The 20,122-nt window shown below is 43.5% G+C and overlaps 1 protein-coding gene across 2 annotated transcripts in view; it reads left to right on the top strand.

The window, feature by feature from the left end:
- Nucleotides 1–16,710, top strand: part of Marveld2 (MARVEL domain containing 2) — a 19,651-nt gene extending 2,941 nt beyond the window's left edge. For both annotated transcript variants that reach the window (XM_028784090.1, XM_028784086.1), the window contains exons 2-7: nucleotides 1,381–2,541; nucleotides 5,238–5,273; nucleotides 11,863–12,011; nucleotides 12,239–12,410; nucleotides 14,809–14,859; nucleotides 15,286–16,710. In XM_028784090.1, the coding sequence (XP_028639923.1) occupies nucleotides 1,396–2,541; nucleotides 5,238–5,273; nucleotides 11,863–12,011; nucleotides 12,239–12,410; nucleotides 14,809–14,859; nucleotides 15,286–15,408 (1,677 nt within the window). In that variant the 5' untranslated portion in view covers nucleotides 1,381–1,395 and the 3' untranslated portion in view covers nucleotides 15,409–16,710. The remainder of the gene's footprint in view (nucleotides 1–1,380; nucleotides 2,542–5,237; nucleotides 5,274–11,862; nucleotides 12,012–12,238; nucleotides 12,411–14,808; nucleotides 14,860–15,285) is intronic.
- Nucleotides 16,711–20,122: the final 3,412 nt, after the last annotated feature.

The following is a 20,122-nucleotide window of genomic DNA, read 5'->3' on the forward strand; positions in this document are numbered from 1 at the left end:
GGTAATCTTTGTTGACTAATCAGGTAATCTTTGTTGACTAATCAGGTAATCTTTGTTGACTAATGAGTCTCTAGCTTACAAGTAAAATTATGCCTTAGGATTTCCAAATTGTTCACCACCATAACGGTAAGAGCGCCCATTTAAATTTGTCCTAATTTCAAGTGTATGTCTACTTGAATATCTGATAAAAAGGCATAAACAAGTTGAAGGGCCAAAGTCAGTGTGCTTCTAACTTAGAGGTACATCAGCAAGTGGCGTTTGTTTGTTTGTTTGTTTGTTTGTTTTAATTGTGTACATATTTAGGTCATTGCTTTCATCAAGGAAGGCAATAGACTTAGTCAAAGTGTATTTTTGTCAATTTTTTCAGGTATGTTACATTCCAATTATTCTAATCCTAAGATGCTTTAGTTGTCCATGACAACAGCAAATTGCCTTTAGATAATTGCTCTGGGAGCAGTGACATTCATAGTTGGTGCCGCTGCTGTTTTACACTGGTTCCAGGGAACCACAGCCTGTGATGTGTTTACCTCTGAGAGCTCAATTTCTAAGTCTAACAGTGCCAGCTGTTAATATTTTAGGAGGAAAGAAGCAAGCCCTCCACACTGTTTGTTTTCTTTTGTGTGTATGAATGTTTTGCTTGCATATATATCAGTGCACCACATAGATGCAGTGCCCTGGAGGCCAGGGGAAGGCGTCAGACCCTGGGGACTCTGGTTATAGCCACCTGTGAGCCCCCCCATGTGGGTACCGAGAGTCAACCCCAGTTCCTTCAGAAGAGCAGCCTCTTAACCTCTGAGCCAGAGTTCTAATTCCTTAGCTAATTTTTTGATTAGGAAGGGAAAGGCCTCCTGCTTGTTGGGTTTTAAGACTGCTTTAATGGCCCCTTAGCCATTCCAAAGCAAAGAATGGGCTCATGAAAATGAAGAGTATTTGCTGAGCCATTAAATTGTGGTATGCTCAGACTCTTAAATATTTTGATTCAGATGTTTAAAGACAAGACTGTACTTGGGAATATATTAACATTCTGTATTGCTCAAGCTTTTGTTTTGTTTTTATATTTTGTCTATAGGAGTTGTACATAAATTAAACTTAAATGCTTTATTATGTAAAGTCCAAAACTAATATTTAAAGCTGCACTAAAAATGTCATAGAATACTTAAGTATATTTCTGGATAATCTAAGTGTCACATGCATTTAAAATATCATTTTATATATGTTACATATATGATAAATATATATCATTCTATATACAATAAAACCTGGATATAATCATGTTTGCCACCTGAATACATTTTGTAACTAAGTGAATAAAATAACTGGATTTTATTTATGAAGGATAAAGTAACTAAGTATAAATGATACCTTCAATTTTGGCTACAGGTGTGAAAATCACAAATGTCGTCAAGTGATGGAAGGTCCAGGATTCGGGACAGGGGCTATAGTGAGGTTCCAAGGGACACGCCTTGTCCAGATGGTACCGTAAGAACTCTCCAGTCTCTTCACAGCAGTGAGCTGGCTGTGAGCGCAGATCCTCTGCCTCCTCCCCCTCTCCCCTTACAGCCACCATTTGGCCCCAGCTTCTACTCAAGTGACACAGAGGAACCTGCTGTGGCACCAGACCTCAAGCCGGTAAGACGCTTTGTTCCCGACTCCTGGAAGAACTTCTTCAGAGGGAAGAGAAAGGACCCAGGATGGGATAAGCCCGTGTCAGATATCAGATACATCTCCGATGGCGTGGAGTGTTCACCTCCAGCCTCTCCAGGAAGAACAAACCACCACCCACCCAACTCTTACAAAGATCCTTCCGGAGGGTCACAGGGCACCTTTAATTCCCAGCAAGAGGCAGACGCCATGTTTCCCCACGACCCCTATGCATCCTTAGACCGGCGCACACAGACTGCGCGGACGTACAGTGAGAAGGTAGAGGAATACAATCTGCGGTACGCCTACATGAAGTCGTGGGCAGGCCTGCTGAGAATTCTGGGTGTGGTGGAACTGCTTCTGGGGGCTGGCGTCTTTGCGTGTGTCACAGCTTATATCCACAAGGACAATGAGTGGTACAACTTATTTGGCTATACACAGTCGTATGGCATGGGAGGTCTGGGCAGCCTCGGCAATACGTATGGGGGTTATTACTACAGTGGCCCCAAGACCCCTTTTGTACTCGTGGTGGCCGGATTGGCTTGGATCGCCACTATCATTATTCTGGTGCTTGGCATGTCCATGTATTACCGCACCATTCTTTTGGACTCTAACTGGTGGCCCCTGACTGAGTTTGGGGTTAATGTTGCCTTGTTTATCCTGTACATGGCTGCAGCCATAGTCTACGTAAATGATACCAACCGAGGTGGACTCTGCTACTACCCGTTATTTAATACGCCAATGAATGCGATGTTCTGCCGGGTAGAAGGAGGTCAGATCGCTGCAATGATCTTCCTGTTTGTCACCATGATAGTTTATCTCGTCAGCGCCCTGGTCTGCCTAAAGCTGTGGAGACACGAAGCAGCTCGGAAACATCGGGAGTTCATGGAACAGCAGGAGGTACGGGGCTTCCTCAATACCTTTGTTTGGCTTCGCTTTGCTTTTCTATGACTCTTAAAAATGCGTCATCCTCAAAGCTTTGTCAGAGTCATTCTATATCTGTATCTGTATTTAAATGAGCTGAATTTCAGAAGGCCTTTCGCAGTTCTCAGTGACTCACTTTGACTGGGATAAGCCACTCTGCTGGACTGCTTGTTTTTGCAGAGAGATGCCACATCACAGTAGCTTGTTAACTAAGTGCGTTGTGGTGGCTGACTGATGCAGAGAAGGACATGGCCACTGAGTTTGGGTGAATGATAGTAACATAAATTATATAATGTATCTTATGTATATACAATATATACACAATAATATATACAATACATAAAAAACATAAATAACAGATTGTTTCATCACCAAAGCAAGTTCAGGAACAGCTTTGATTCTTTCCTAAGATAAAAACCCATGAAATATTTCACTTAGAGGAGAGATGTATGCATTTAAGTACTACATTTTATTTTTTTTCCTCTTTAAATAACCCTAGGTAAGACTGTGGAGCTGGGTGGCTCAGTCACGCATGAGAACCTGAGTAATAAGTCACTAGGTCCCTTTAAGAAGTAAAAAAAAAACAAAAACGTTGGCATGCGCCTGTACTCCTGGTGCTGGGACATGCAAGGTGGAGACAGGAGGATGCCCTGAAGCTAGCCAGTGGAAGCCCCTCCTCCCCCAAACAGTGGCAGGCACCTGAGGACTAACACCCTCGGTTGCCCTCTGACCTCCACATGTATAATGTGGGGCTTAGGAACCAACCTCAACAGATCCACACACATGTACACACAGATGCACACATATACACACAGATGCACACACATGTATACACAGATGCACACATGTACACACAGATACACACATGTACACACAGATGCACACACATGTACACATGCGAAGGAGTTTGGCTAATGGGAATAGTGGCTTACACCTGTAACCTCTGCCCTTGGGAAGGTGAAGCAGGAAGATCGTGAGTTCAAGTCCAGCCTGAGCTATGTAGTTTGAGGCCAGCCTTGGTCCCTGTCTCAAAAAGCAAAACCAGAAAAGAATTTGGTGACCGTGTTTGCATTAAACCCAAACATCAAATGACTGAGTCGTGGTGAGCGTGAAGCTTATTTGGAACAACGATGGCTCATTGTTGTTCTGGAGAGGTGTAAATTCCAAAATAAGAAAATACTGCATTGTTTTCTCTTTCTTGGATTTTACTAGCCAAAAATAACAATGAAAATAATAAGCAATGAGAATAATATAGAGGAAAAAAATGATGGTAAGACCTAAATATTACCATTATGTAAACACTAATCACGTAAAAATTCTCATCTAAAATGATATATGAGTTTGACAGTAGCAAACACGAGGCATGGTGCACTGCGTTCATGCTCTGATATAAGTTGATATTTCACTAGAACCTCCTATTCCTCCGTAGCCCCAGCTGTACTGTGTATTGTTTGTACTGTATAGCCTCCACTGGCCTGGGGCTCCCTATGTAGGGCAGGACCTCATCAAGAGCCGCCTGCCCTTGCCCCTGCCCCTGCCCCTGCCCCTGCCCCTCCCCCTGTCCCTGCCCCTGCCCTTGCCCCTGCCCCTGCCCCTGCCCTTCCCCCTGCCCCTGCCCCTGCCCCTCCGCCTGTCCCTGCCCCTGCCCCTGCCCCTGTCCCTGCCCCTGCCCCTGCCCCTGCCCCTGCCCCTCCCCCTGCCCCTGCCCCTGCCCTTCCCCCTGTCCCTGCCCCTCCCCCTCCCCCTTCCCCTGCCCCTGCCCCTGCCTCGGCTGGGATGATGGTTGTGCTCCACCACGCCTGGCCCTGCAAATGTTTTTTTTATAACAATGTGTTAATAGAACATCTCATGTTCTTGTGAGAATCATGCTCTATTGCCACAAAATATACTTGTCTTTCTAGAATTCTACATATACTCAAGTTACTTCTAAAAATGTACCTCAGCACTCACCACAAGCATATTTCATAAATCTAAGTCTATGTAGAAACTGAAGAATCCTAAGTTGTTTTCTCTTCATTTTGGTTTTTGAGAAAAGATTTTGCTGTGTAACCCTGGCTGGCCTGATACTGGGTATCAACCCGGCCTTGATTCATAAGATCCTTTTGCCTCGGCCTTTCAAGTGCTGGTGTTACGGGTGTGTGTTACCATCCTGGCTAAGAATTTTAAATTCTAATACCTGAGATCCAAAATAGGGAGACTTTTACCATTCTTCATAATGTTCATGCTAGTTTAATGATATTTTTTAATTATTTAAATGTCAAAGGTCTACTACAGTAACATGATTGTAATTATTAGCCTATAATACTGTCCTCTGGTTCTTGCTGTCCTTTGGTTTCTCATTGGCCCAGAGAAGTATGGGCAAACAAGTGTGGAGAGCAAACATCAGGAGAGGATCAACCTCTGGGAACTGTGATTGGGCTTGAGTGCAAATGGATGGGAACCTTTTCAAAGTAGCTTCTAGTTTTACTTATGTGTATGTGCGTTGTCTGTGTATGTAATGTGTACTTGTGTGTACTTGTGTGTGCAGTGCCCAAAGTGGCCAGAAGAGGGCATAGGATCTCCTGATGTGGATGTTACAGGCAGTTGTCTACAAAAACAGTTAAGTACTATAGTCTGCCGAGCTGTCTCTTCATCCCCGTGAAATCATTTTAACTCTTCTGTTGTTATTCCAGATAAATGACCCATCGTTGTCATCAAAAAGGAGAATGGTAAGAGCACTGTTAACTTATACTGTCTCTGCAGACTTGCTAAACACTTATTTGACAGTAGAATCAACCATGTGTGTAAGCATGATTTTGAGCTCAGATGAGGGCTTTCAGCTTTTTTTTTTTATATTGCTATTTTATGTACATTGGCATTTTTGCCTGCAAGTATGTCTGTGTGAGGACGTCAGGTCCCCTGGAGCAGGAGTTCTAGAGCTGTTGTGAGCTGCCTTATGTGTGCTGGAACTTCAACCCTAGTCCCCTGAAAGAACAACCAATGCTCTTAACCACTGAGCCATCTCTCCAGCTCTGACTTTCAGATTTTTTCCATTACTAAAAGGACCCAATTAGGCAGTCTTCCCTAGAACCCCCTTTCATTTTCTTACATGAACTTTTTTTTTGTAAGTGAACATGGTTAGTCTTCCTCATATGCTTGTTTATTTGAGATAAATTCTTGTTGTGTGCACGTTGCTCCTGCTTCTGCCTCCTGTGGTACAGAACTCTTGGCTTACTAACTATGCCTGGCTAAGTTTCTTCAATGGAAGTCATTCTTCCTAAGGCTGGGCTGTAGCTCAGTTAGTGCTTGTCTAGCATGCACAAAACCCTGGATTCCCTCCCTACACAAACTGGGTATAGCGGCCAGTGGCTGTAAGCCCAGCATGTGGAAGGTAAAAGCCAGAGAATCCCAAGTTCAAGGTCATTGTCTTAGAGTTTCTACTGCTGAGATTAGACACCATGACCATCAGCAAGCTGGGGAGGGAAGGGTTTGTTTCACTTGCACATCCACATCTGAGCCACCATTGAGGAAGAAGTCAGGGCAGAAACTTAAGTGTGTATGTGTGTGTGTGTGTGTGCACATGTACACAGACACACACCATCTCACAAGGGAAATCAATTTTATAAATGGTAACACTCATTAAGAGATAATATCAAAATCTAGAATCAAAATTATGCAGAATGCTAACGTTTGGAAGTATGTTCAAAATATCCTCAAGTACTCGATGTGTGGGTCAGTGGTAGAATGCTTGCCTGCCTAATGTGTGTGAAGCCCTGGGTTCAGTCCCCATGAATGAAATCCATCCATTCACCTATCAGTCACTTGTCAGTCATCTTTGGGGATGTTTTAAGGGGTCCACTTTGCAACTACTCATTTCCTGGTACTGGTCTGCACAGGGCCATCTTACTGGGCAGTGCTGTAGTGGTAGCAATTATGCTTGCCCAGGGTAGGATGTATGGGTTCCTGGTTATTCCCCCTGAGGCAGTGGGATTTACCAATAAAATTCATGTAGAGTAGAATCAACCTAAGAAACCAGGAAGATGCTGGAGAAAGCGGCCCTTGATGACCAGTCAGCAGTCAGCGTTCCTGCTTGATGGAACATTCAGGTGGGGCAGGGCTAGTAAGATCTACTAGAGAGCTCTAGGGGTCCTCTGTCAGACTGGCCAGACAGCATGTCCAGGCTGTATTTCCAGGTCCTTTATTCTGAGAGGTCCTGGAATATGAATAATGGTAGAATATAAACTGCCCAATCTTTTTCTGTTACCCCCACCCCCAACCCACCCCCACACAGGCTTTCTCTGTGTATCCCTGGCTGTCTTGGAACACTGCCTGCCTCTGCCTCCCAAGTGCTAGGACTAAAGGTGTATGCCTCCATGCCTAGCTGAAATGCCCATCCTTACTTTGGAAATTATTTGATCTACAGTTTTCCTGACACCTTCTGAAATACGGAAGCTGAAGCCAGAACACACCTTTTTAAAGACCTCTCTCCCTGGAGATGGATCACTGTAGAAAAAGCTTAGGTATATTCTAAGAGAGACTCCCATTAATTAATTGAACTTAACCAATGAGAAACCTGATGGAAAGTTCTAAAACACCAGCTTTTTTGTGGGTATGATTTTTCTCCCTGAGTCCTATCAGGGATGGTTTGGCAGAGTGGCTTGGGAGAGATTGTGAACCGTTGAGAAGAGATAAACTATACAATTGTACTGCTCTGAATCAGGACATCAGTGCCGTTCCCTTCTTGCCCTTTGGTCCTGTGGAAATTACTTATCTTTCCTGAACTTGCATTTCCTGTCCATCAACTGAGCTGTATCGTAGGCTGAACCTATGTTTATATCTTATAATTTTTGAATCATGATTTGATTTTTTTTGAGAATATGATTTTTTAGAAGCACGTACTTTTTTTTCTTTTTCTTTTTTTTTTCTTCTTTTTTTTTTGGAGATAGGGTTTCACTACTGTATAGCCCTGGCTGACCTTGAACTCTCAGAGATCAACTTGTCTCTGCCTCTTGAGTGCTGGGATTAAAAGTGTACACCTTCACAACTGTCTAAATCTTTTTAAAAGATGTATTTGTTTTATGTGATGGGTGTTTTGCCTGCATATATAGCTGTGTGCCACATGCATGCATACATGCTCATGGGTGACAGAAAAGGGGGTCAGATCCCCTGGAGCTGGAGTTAGAGACAGTTGTGAATGCCCATGTGGGTGCTGGGAATGGAACCTGAGTTCTCTGAAAAAGCAGCCAGTGCTCTTAATTTCGGGGCCATCTTTCCAGCCTCAAGATTTATTTTTATGTGTGTGAAATGGCATACCCATGCCATGTGTGTGAGAGTCCCCTCTGTGGCCTTAAGGGGTGTCAGATCTTGGGGAAGTGGAGTGGCAGGTGGTTGGTGGCCCCCTGACATGGGTGCTGGGAACTGGACCCAGCTCCTCTGCAGGAACAAGATATGCTCTTCCTCACTAAGCCATCTCTCCATCCCTGAGATAATTTTTTTTAACAAAATGATATATAGACATAAAATAAGATCAGTTATAGCAATAAATTCTAATAAAGGCATACCTCTGGGCAGGTTTTTTTAAAAAAATATTTATTTATTTATTGTATTTATATGAGTACACTGTAGCTGTCTTCCGACACACACCAGAAGAAGGCATCGGATCCCATTACAGAGGGTTGTGAGCCACCGTGTGGTCACTGGGAATTGAACTCAGGACCTCTGGAAGAGCAGTCAGTGCTCTTAACCACTGAGCCATCATCTCTCCAGCCCAGGTTTTTGTTTTTTTTGTTTTTTAAATTGGGCAGATTAATTTCCCTGAGATTATATTCCATAAGCAGTGCAAATGTTCATTAAGTTTGGGGTTCTCAAACTTTATGATGCAAACACATCAGCTAGCTAGCGTATGGAAATGGGCCTTCTTGGGCCTGGATGGCTCATTTGCTGCTTTTCCTGAGGACTTGAGTTTGGTCCAAGGAGCTACATGGTAGAAGGAGAGAACTGGCCCCTGCACATTGTGGCACGTGTGCCCCTCCACCCTAAATACGTCAATGGAATTGTAAAGACTGTAAGGCCATTTACATTATCAGGCTGTGCTAGAGTGTAAGCATCTTGGTATCTAACAGCTGAGCTGGTGGGAATCAGAATCCTATCTGGGAATTGAGGATGCTAGAGTGGCTTTGGGTCAGGCCTGTGTGTACACTCAGGGAATGTCAGAACTTGCACAGACATGCACTGGGCACAGGTCAGCTCTCTGTGCTTCTAATCCACAGAAAGTCCACCTAGCCCACTTTGAGTTTGGAAAGCATAGTAAATTCCGTAGTGCCACTTTGTCTCCATGTTTAATTCCTTTGTCTTGGATCAAACAGAGCATTTCCAGTATTTGTTTCAGATAAACTCCAGAACACGTTTCAGTTAAGAGACAGGAAAGAGGCCATGTTAAACCTTGGCTCTGTGGCCTTTCTGTCTCTTTCATATGTGCTTGTCACCAGGAAAGTGTGGCTTGTCCCAGAGCTGGGGCCCAACCTCACGCTGTCTTAAAGCTTTCTTCCCATATGAACAGAGCAGTAGCTCTGAGCAAGTAATGAGGATGCCTGGTACTTGAGCCAGGCGTGGTGGCGCAAACCTGTAATTCCATACTCAGAAGGCTGAGGCAAGACGATTGCCGTGAGTTTGGGGCCATTCCAGGCTACATAGTGAATTTCAGACCAGATAGAGTGAAACCCTGTCTCTAAAACAAGCAAACAAATAAAATGAGTAGTATTTGCCTGATGTTTTTTTTATTTATTTATTTATTTATTTATTTATTTATTTATTTATTTATTTTACCTAGAAATGTAATTAATTATAGACTTTACTATCCAGTGTGTCTGCCTGGGCCTTTGACCAGGACATGGGTACTATTTGCCTAAGGGCTGTTGGGAAGCTCTAGAACAATCCATGCTGGAGAGCCTTCCTGAGCAGGTACACAGAAGTCTCGAGTGTCAGATAGTTCAGTGCTAAACAGAGGCACCTTGAAATCAAAATCCATTTGTTCAATCAGAATACTTCTTCTAAGCCAGGTGGTGGTGGTGTGCTCACCTCTAATTTGGAGCTCTGAGTTCCAGGATGGCCAGGGCTACGCAGAACAACCCTATCTTGAAAAACAGAAAACAAACAAGCAAAAAAAAAAAAAAAAAAAAAAAAACAAACAACCACACCCCCACCCCAAACCAAACTTCCTCTACTGTTTAAGCCCTGGAATCGCGTTCAGGGTTGCGGTATGAGGAACAACATGCTTACATCAGAGAGCACAGCAGAATAACTATGGTCCTCAAAAACCAAATTCCCCAAGTGTCTCAGTTACTTCTCAATTGCTGGGATAAACACTGTGACCATGGCAACTTGTAAAGAAAAAATTTAATTTGGGGCTTCCACAAGAGAGTTAGAGTCCATGATAGCTGAGCAAAGGCCTGGCAGGAAGCAGGAGGCAGAGAGAAAGAGAAACTCTGGGAATGACACGGGCACTTGAAGCCTCAAAGCCCGCCCCCAGTGACACACCTCCTCTAGCAAAGCCACACCTCCTCATCCTTCCCAGGCAGTGCCACCAAACTGGGGACCAAGTATTCAAACACATGAGCCATGGGGCCATTCACATTCCAGCCTCATCAGCAAGACATCCTTGTCTGTTTCCTTATTCTGTCTCCACTTGGGTTTTCTTGCCTTGCTAGCAGCTGTGATATGATCTCCCATCTAGCTTGGCTTGGAACTTCTCCTTTCCAGATCCCTTTCTCTGGGCTAGTTAAACCCCCCACTAACCAGGCCTATGCTCTCTGGTGAGGTCATCGCTGGTGGCCTTGACAGTGAGCTAATGTTAAACCAAACCTCAAAGACCAGTCCCAGAGCAGGGAAGTGGGAAAACAAGAGAGTTTTAAAAGTTGCCATAGCAACAGAGGGCAAGGTTCAAAACCACTGCATTTCTGCACTTTTTTTGGTTGTTGTTCTTTTTTTGTAGGTTTAAGGGACTAGTAGAGGAGAAAGATGCTTCTGCATCAGAGAACAGCCATGTCTCCTCTGGGTGTGGTTGGCACTACCAGCCCCATTCACCAGGCTTGTTTCTAGCATGCTTCTGGAAGTTCAGGACAGTTTAGCACTTAAACAATATATACTTAAGTAAACAGGTTTCTGCATATTATTCATTTAAAGCAGTGTTCTCAACCTTCCTAATGTTTTGACCCTTTAATACAGTTCCTCATTTTATGTGACCCCCCCAACCATAAAGTTATTTTTGTTGCTACTTCATAACCATGACTTTACTACTGTAATGAATTGTAAATATCTGTGTTTTCCGATGGTCTCAGGTGAGCCCTGTGAAAAAGTCATTCATTCACACGCGCACACACACACACGCACACACACACGCACACACACAAATGGATTAAGACTCTCAGGTTGAGGTACACTAATTTAAAGTATCAGTGGACTTGTGTTACAGTGTAGTACATTGGTTGGACACTTGTCTGGCATGTTCAGAAACTCTGGGTTCAGTCTCCAGCATCACAAAATTTAAATACTTAGAGTTTAATTGTGTTTTTTTTTTCTTCTGGTTACTTGATGTGTGACCTTTGAGGGTTTACTTTACCTTTCTGAACCCTTCTTCTGGCATCTGCAAACCTTGGCTTATGTTCTGGCTGCAGTGCAATTGAATGCTGACCTGCCTTTGACTGACTGCTTATTCTAGACGATTCCTCTGTCCCTTCTGGCTTTGTTTAAAGCCTATCCCTATCTTTTCTCTTTCCTGAATATGTAATATTTTTATTGAAGGGTGTGGCTGTAGTCCACCAGTCTCACGCCTGTAGGCTTTGCTGAGCCTCAAGCCTGCAGCTTGAGAACATTCATACCCCGAGTCCTCCCTATCCTCTGACTGGTCCTCCTGTGCAAGCTCCTCTTAAAGACTGACATTGGAAATGCTTTTTTTCTGGAGTATTGTTGTCTTATTTGAAATTTTATGAAACAGGATCTTGCTATGTAGCCTAGGCTAGCTTCCAACAGGTCCTCCAACCAGTCTCCTGTGTGCTGAGACAGGTGTGTACCACCACACCTTGCAGAAAGAGGCTTTCAGCACGGATTCTTTGCTTTCTTTCAGATAATGCATCAGTGTGGCTCATCCCCTCCCCCTTCTGGCTTCTTCTGACTGACTCAGTCAGCCTTTGTGTGTATAGAAATCTAAGTGATCATTGTTTTTCTTTTCCTTCTTACTCCCTCTAATTTCCTCCTACTCTCTGGGGTGGACTTTCTCCCCGCCCCCTTGTTCACACCAGTCCTTTTCCTCTTCTCCTACAGTGTGAAGTGGCCACCAGTGACCCACAGAGAGACCAAGAAGTTAATTTCAAAGAGTCGAAAACAACAACAAAAATGACTCCTGAGCTTCTGAGTGGACACATCCCTCCTGGCCACATTCCTAAGCCCATCGTAATGCCTGATTACGTGGCGTGAGTCTGTCTCTTTTGGGATTCATCTTTGAGTTTGTTATCCAGGGTAACACGTTGGAAAATAAGAATGGTACCCAGGTCTGGTCAGGGAGCAGTAAGCTGACCAGTCTTACCTGTTCTGCTTGTTTTAGTGAAAGTTACAGTGTTTCCTGCTCTGTGGCTAGAACCCAGGCTCTGAGCTCCTGCAGTGTAAGGTTGTCACGCTGGTTTGCTGTTTTTTCCCTCAGAAAATATCCTGTGATTCAGACAGATGACGATCGAGAACGCTATAAGGCTGTGTTCCAAGACCAGTTTTCAGAGTACAAAGAGCTGTCTGCGGAAGTGCAGGCCATCCTGAGGAAGTTTGACGAGCTGGACGCGGTGATGAGCAGGCTGCCACATCATTCTGAAAACCGTCAGGTCAGTGTCCACAGCTGCCGAGAGGAGGAGTAAATGCCCGTGGTCTCAGGATTCCCCGACGCCTGTCTCTGCTGTCTGGGAATGTGTTTGGGCTCCTTGAGGTAGCTAGCTAAGCAGCATCTCCACTCCTGTTAGAACAGTGTATGCAGAAGGCCTTAGGGTCGATCCCAGAGCTACGAAAGGAAAAAAGAAAAACTAACAAATTATATAACGTAATGTCTTTTAACATTACTACTGTCTTTTTGTGTTTTTTTTCTAGTGCTAGGGATCAAACTCAGGTCTCGAGTACAGTTGACAGAACTCTGTCACCCTCAGCACAACCTTCGGTTATTAAACATTTTATTTTCTTATTTAAGTCAAATACAATTTGCCAAAGATATATAGTGCCAGAGTATTAAAGGAGACAAATGGCCCACTCAGAGTAGAATAACCCCAGGAGGGACAGTTGTGGGACAGTGCAGTCCCACCCATCTCAGTCCCAAAGTGAGGAGAGTTCTGTGGGGAAGGCCTAGAGCAGAGCTAAGCCCCTCAATGGCCACATCTGAGTCACCACCAGGGCTAAAGCAAAGAGAAAAGCCGCAGCGGAGACAGTAATTATGGGGACGAGAGGAAGTTTTCTCTGAAACATTCTTTTAAAGATGAGGGGGAGTAAACCTGGCAGTGGAGGTGCACACCTTTAATTCCAGCACTGGGGAAGTAGAGGCAGATGAATCTCTTGAATTCAAGGCCAGCCTGGTGTACAGAGCAAGTTCCAGGATAACCAGGGCTACACAGAGTAACCTTGTCTCAAAAGAAGCTTAAAAAAAAAAAAAGAAAGAAAGAAAATGAGTCAGGCTGACCAGCCATGGATGCCACAGGCCTTTAGTCTCAACACTCAGGAGGCAGAGGCTGGCAGATGTCTGAGTTCCTGACCTGCTTGATCTACATATTGAGTTCCAGGCCAGTGAGCACTACGTGTTGAGACCCTGTCTCAAAAACAAACAAAAACAACGGAGCCACCTAGCTGGTCCCTCATGCAGAATTTTTTAAAATGTTTACAAGAATTTATGTATTTCAATACACAAACAGATTTTTCTTCTGAGAACCTACATTAATTAGGGGGTCTCTTTTTTTTTTTTTTTTGGTTTTTCGAGACAGGGTTTCTCTGTGTATCCCTGGCTGTCCTGGAACTCTGTAGACCAGGCTAGCCTCGAACTCTCGAACTCAGAAATCCGCCTGCCTCTGCCTCCCAAGTGCTGGGATTAAAGGCGTGTGCCACCACCGCCCGGCCGGGGGGGGGGTCTTTTTTTTATTATGTATGTATAATGTACACTTAAATCGCTTGATTATGAGTTATCTAAGATAAATATGTATACAGAAATGGCATTTCCCCAACTCTGAAGCAGTGGAATAGTGTTAACTAAGAAACACCCAATCCAGGAAGCAGGAGAGAGCCAGCCAACACTGAAATAGCATGTCAGTTATCACTGTATGGAAAACAAGATCCACAGGTCCAAAAGGGTAGCCAAGTTTAGAGGTCTTCAGAGGTGTGTGAGAAGAGCTGCGTGTGGTGGCACAAGCCTGCACTCCTAGCTGCTTGGGAGCTAAGCAGGAGAAGCTGCTGGGCCCATGAGTTCTAGGCCAAGGGAACAGCGTGAGATCTTGTCTCACAAGAAGTCGTGTGAGGAAAAACAAGGCATTCATGGAGAAATGGAAAGATTCCCACAGACATCTGTCTTACTGGAGAGTCAACCTCCTTACACATCTTCTATTCATTATAAAGTTTATAATAAAATTAGAAGGAGCCTTGTATTAGCTGTTCTCAGGAATCGCTGAGTATTGAATAGCCCCAACCCTTTACACCTAATTCACCAGGAGGAGCTGTATAAGGAGGATGGAGAGGGTGGTCACACCCCGTGCCGTGGTCTTTACGCACCAAGTTCTTTATGAGAATCATTGCAAATAAGTGACTCTCCTGTTGACCATTAGGGGTGGTTGTGGATATTATTTTCAGGGAAAAAGAATGCTAGGACAAATGGCTAACCCAGGGTCACACGGCTGCTTGTCACACTCCCAGAGACCAGCACCTGGTAGGTAGTTAATGTGTAGACATTTGTCCAGTGAACTATATTTTTGTGCAACTATTTTCTGTCTAGCTTTGGGCAAAAAATAGAAAGCTTTGTTTTTGAGGCAGGGTCTCTCTCTGTAGCCCAGACAGATTGGGAATTCATAGGGGGGAGATTGGGGGGGTGGGCCTACTCCACCTCACCCTACCCCCATACCAGAATTACAAGCAGATGCTGCCATACTTGGCAAAATAGTTTTCTGTTCCAATTCCCAATATGTTTTGAAACATAATTTGGGTATAATACATTTTTGTATAATACAATTTTAACTAATAAAGATATATTACTTTTAGGAACATGAGAGAATTTCAAGAATTCATGAAGAGTTTAGGAAAAAAAAGAATGTGAGTAAAATAATTTTCTGTGTCAATGTGTCCTTGTCCTGGTACACCTTGTCCTGGCATAACCGATAGACTTCCAGTCTGTTTTAAGCTAAATTATTAAATGTCTCTCTATCGATTCCCTGCTGATCCTGAGATTCCGTGAAGGGTGGAGTTGGAAAAAACATGGGAGAGACATTCATTCACATTTCCTACGCTTACCTTTTCATGTATTTTGACTCCTAAAGGTACCCCTACTCTGTGTATTCCCCTTGGTTTTGCTGTGAACCTAAAACAGGGTATTTTGCGTTGAAAGGAGAAGGCACAGCTGTTCTAATTGTGCAGGTTGTAGCTCTGGGCAATCCTGCTGTGTCAGCTGTTTTCTTTGATGATGTGTTTGTATTAACCACTGAGGAAAGCGTTACTGAGTGACGACTGTTTCTTTCCTAGGACCCTTCATTTCTGGAAAAAAAGGAGCGTTGTGATTACCTCAAGAACAAACTTTCTCACATAAAACAAAGAATTCAAGAATACGATAAAGTGATGAATTGGGATACGCAAGGTTATTCCTAGACACTGTTTAGTCAGCTGCCTTTGTGTGTTGGTCTCCTGAGTAAGAAGCAGGCACTTCCGGGTCATCTTCTGCTTGGTTTAAACACATCCTAGGTAAAACAGTGTGATTTTACTCAAACATTTCAAAACAGTTTCAAACCCACAAAGGGCCTCCACTGAGATGGGAGAGACAGTGTATTCAGATATGTTCACAGTTTAATGTCTCTCATTAACAAGGACTTGAAGCCAAATCAGTTGTCACACTCTGTGATCTTGGGCAAGTTGATCAGTCCTCTGTGCCTGTTTCTCCTGTAAAATGATACCTACCTCATAGTTATGAGACTATATGTGTTCATCCTTATTTCTCAAGCATCCAGAACAGAGCCTGCCGCTACAGAAGCACCACATTCGTGTGGGGAGTGCTGTGAATGTGTTGGTGGAATGACTGAGCTACACTGGATGAGTCTCAAGAAGTAGTCCTTAGTGAGCAACAGCTAACTAAAGCCACATGTCCCATAATGCCCTTGTGCTTTTCACCTTTAGCACATGTAGCCTCAAGGAGGTGTTTCACTGTTGCCTGCGACCTGTTATGGCCCCTCACGGCCTCCGTGCCTGTAATCAGGGTCACTGTGTGCAGATCCCCATGGCCCAAGGCCCATGCCCTGTGCACGTGAGAGTGTCCGTTGTGAGAGCGTCCCTCGCCTTTCAGTTTACTTGGATTCATTAGCACACTTTAGAACACATTACTGGGGTTCATTAGCACACTTCATCTTACCAACAATCATTTTGGCTGAAATTTTATCCATGAAAAATGGTTTTGCTATTTTTTTAAAACGAAAAAAATTTGTAAGAAATATTTTTTAAAAGAAATTGGTGGGCTGGGGCTAAGGCTCAGCAGTTGAGGATTTACCTTTGTGGCATAGACGAGGGCCTGATCCATAGCACCATTTAAAACAAACAGACAAACAAACAACCAAAAAACCCAAAAACCAAAAACAAACAAACAAAAAAACATGACCTTTGGTTTCTATTCAGGAGAATCTATCCAGTAATTTCCCCTGTGTAGAGTTACAGTTTCTGCTCACTACAGCTTCCATTGGAATAGTTAACTAATCAACGTCCAAAGGGTTTTACAAAGTAGTGAAACCAAAGTCATGAATGGAACAGGTAGAGGCCCGGAAAGTTCTGGCTGCTGATGACCTGGCTTGTTTTTTGTCAGTGAAACTGGCAATATTCTTGCAGACTAATTTTTGTAGTGAGACCTTGTTTCAGAACACAAAACAAATAAAAATAAGACTAATAAAGAAAGGAGGAGGGCTGGAGAGATGGCTCAGCAGTTAAGAGCACTGACTGCACTTCCAGAGGTCCTGAGTTCAAATCCCAGCAACCACATGGTGGCTCACAACCATCTGTAATGAGATCTGATGCCCTCTTCTGGTGTGTCTGAAGACAGCTTCATATATAATAAATAAATAAATCTTAAAAAAACAAAAAAAAACAAAAAACTTCCATTTAAAAAAAAAAGAAAGAAAGGAGGAAGGAGAGGACAAATACTAAATAAATAAGTTAATTAATTAATTAAAAAAATATGGTAGCATGTGCACAGCATCCTAACACTCAAGAGCTGAGGCAGAAGGATGTCAAGTTCAAAGACAGCCTGTGCTTCAGAGCAAGCCCTCCCCCCCTTTAATGTAAGATATTGCCATTTTGTATATTAACAAAGTTTAGGTTAGCATTAGAATGAAATGTTAAAGACATTTAACTTTGTGAGACTTTATTTTACTACAGTTGTAAATGTTAATCTTTTAAGACAGATGCAGTAGTACTGATTTTTTTTTTACTATTATATCATTATACAGATGTATTAAAATGTCAGTTACACTGTTTTGTGTGTGCTCCTTATTGGCTGGTTTTGAAACATTACTGTGGTTGCTGAGAATGTTTTGAGAATACTTTTCCTTAATCAGAAAATAAGCTGGTTGCCTGAAGAGACAGTGGTTAAGAGCATATACTGTTCTTGCTGAGAATATGAGGTCTCTTCCCAGCACCCACTGTTATGACATATAAGAGTGAGGGGACTACCTGGCCGGCCTGTGCCAAGGCATGCCCCTGAGTAATTATGCCATGCAACAAATCTGCTATAAAGAGAGTTTATTGGGGAAAGGGAGAGGAGTGAGGACCTGAGAAGGGATCGAGACAGGCAGATAAATACCACCAGGCTAATAAATACTTTCCTGAAAAGAACTGGAAAGTCACAAATACCCCTAGGTCAAGTGCTCATGTGACGTCTCCTGTTGGAAAGAATTTAATGGCAAACTAGCCATGGAAATGCATGCCTGTGATACCAGCACTTAGGATCCCAGAGCCAGTCAGAGGTAGGAGGATTCTAGAAAGTTGCAGGCTCATGAGAGCTAAAGTAAAAAAACAACAACAAAATAGGTTAGGAGAGAGTCATTGGAAGTGCTTCAAGGTGAGTTTCCAGAAGACTGGGTTGTTCCAGCTCAGAGAGTTAGAGACAGGGAGATCCCAGCCTGGTGTACTTGGCAAGACCCAGGACAGTTGGGGACTGTCACACACAAAAAAAATTAGTACAGATATAAAGCTGGCTGGTTGGTGGTAGTACACACCTTTAATCCCAGCACTCAGGCCGATCTAAGTTTGAGGCCAAAATGGCCTACAGAGTGAGTTTCTGGACAGACAGGACTACACAGAGACACCCTTGACTTGAAAAAAAAAAAACCAAACAAGAAAAAAAGATAAAAAGCTGACCTGCAGTGGCACACATTTTTAATCCCAGAGTTTGGGAGGCAGAGGCAGGGGGATCTCTGAGTTTGAGTCTAGCTTGGTCTACAGAGTGGGTTCTAACCATCTCAAACACCAAAATACAAAACCTAGATTTGTGTGATTTTTGCTTTTATTTGTGGCTAAAGCTAGATTAGGTCATTTTTCTGAAATGAACGTCTTTGTGCTTACTTATTCCATTTGAATGTAATTTCATTATATTAAGACTTTTTTTTTTTAAGCTGGGCAGTGGTGGCGCACGCCTTTAATCCTAGCACTTGGGAGGCAGAGGCAGGCAGATCTCTGAGTTCGAGGCCAGCCTGGTCTACAGAGAAAGAGTTCTAGGACAGCCCAGGCTATAAAGAGAAACCCTGTCTTGAAAAAAAAAAATCGAAAAACCAAAAAAAAAAAAAAAAAAGAAGTTTTTTTTTTATAGGCTGGGCTGTCCTGGAACTCTCTCTGTAGACCAGGCTGGCCTCAAACTCAGAAATCCACCTGCCTCTGCCTCCCAAGTGCTGGGATTAAAGGCGTGCAACACCACCGCCCAGCATATTAAGACTTTTGATGTTCATACCAGATGATAGAACAAGGGATGAGAATTAGGTCTAAGTCATGTGACCTCAAGCAAGTCCACCTGCTTGAACAATGATACAGATGACAGAGGGTACAAGAGACCTGTTGTCAACCGTGTGAACTTCTTGACGCAGAGCTGTATAGCTTTGGCTTGGTAAGGTTACTGGTAAGACACTCCCTTGAGTTAATAAAGGGTGAACTCTGGAGGCTGAGTGTTCCAGTTCAGCCTCTTATCTCCACAGTGGCTTTCATGTACACAGAAGCAATTCACCAAGACTGAAGTCACAACATATTAGTCACCATGAAAGAGAGAAAGGAGACAGGGAAGCAGGAGACACTTTCGGTTAACATGATAAGGATTCAGTTCCCTCTTTATGAGGAAGTAAGGCGGCTATGGAGATGGCTGTCAGTGGAGTACTAGCACAAGCACCTGACTGGATCCGAGAACCCACATAAAAGCCAGGTATGGCGGGTGTACTTGCAGCCCCAACAATGGCACAGTAGGCCTGGGTAGGAGGGTACCTGCTCACTGCCCAGCTAGCTTAGCATACTTGGCAAAGTTCCAGGCCAGTGAGACTCTGTCTCAAGCAAACAGTGAAAGCCTGAGGGACAGCTCTCTAGGGCATTCTCTGAACCCCACATCCGGTGCACTGGTACTTGAGGGAAAAGTGGAACAGGAGAGATGGGGGAGGCAGTGTGGGAGGAGGATGAAGAACACAGTAAAGCAACGTGTATGAAAATACCACAGCAAAAGCCATTATTTTGTGTGCTAACTTAAAGAGTAAATTTTTCTTTATTTAGTAATAATATATGTATATTAAGACAGGGTCCTCTGGATTGATGCTCTTTATAAATAAAATATCCAATAAAAAAACAAATTGATGCTCTTTATAAATAAAATATCCAATTAATAAAAGAAAAAAAACGGATTGATGCTCTTTATAAATAAAATATTAAAAAAAAAAAGACAGGGTCCTCACCAGCTAGACCAGGCTGCTAGACCAGGCTAGCCACAGACTCACAGTGATCCATCCGCCTCTGCCTCCCAAGTGTTGGGATTAAAGGCATGCATCACCATGCCCAGATAAAATAAATAATTTTCTTTTAGGGCCTAAAATGTAGCCCTTAGCCTTCCTCCTTCTATCTCAGAAGATCCTTGTTTTTTGTTTTGTTTTGGTTTTGGTTTGGTTTGGTTTTTTCGAGACAGGGTTTCTCTATGTAGTCCTGGCTGTCCTGGAACTCACTCTGTAGACCAGGCTAGCCTCGAACTCTCGAATTCAGAAATCCGCCTGCCTCTGCCTCCCAAGTGCTGGGATTAAAGGCGTGCACCACCACCACCCGGCCTCAGAAGATCCTTGTAAACAGACTCTGGTCCATAGGC

Source organism: Grammomys surdaster, unplaced genomic scaffold (genome assembly GCF_004785775.1).
Source record: "Grammomys surdaster isolate TR1022 unplaced genomic scaffold, NIH_TR_1.0 99, whole genome shotgun sequence".
NCBI classification, from domain to species: Eukaryota; Metazoa; Chordata; class Mammalia; order Rodentia; family Muridae; genus Grammomys; species Grammomys surdaster.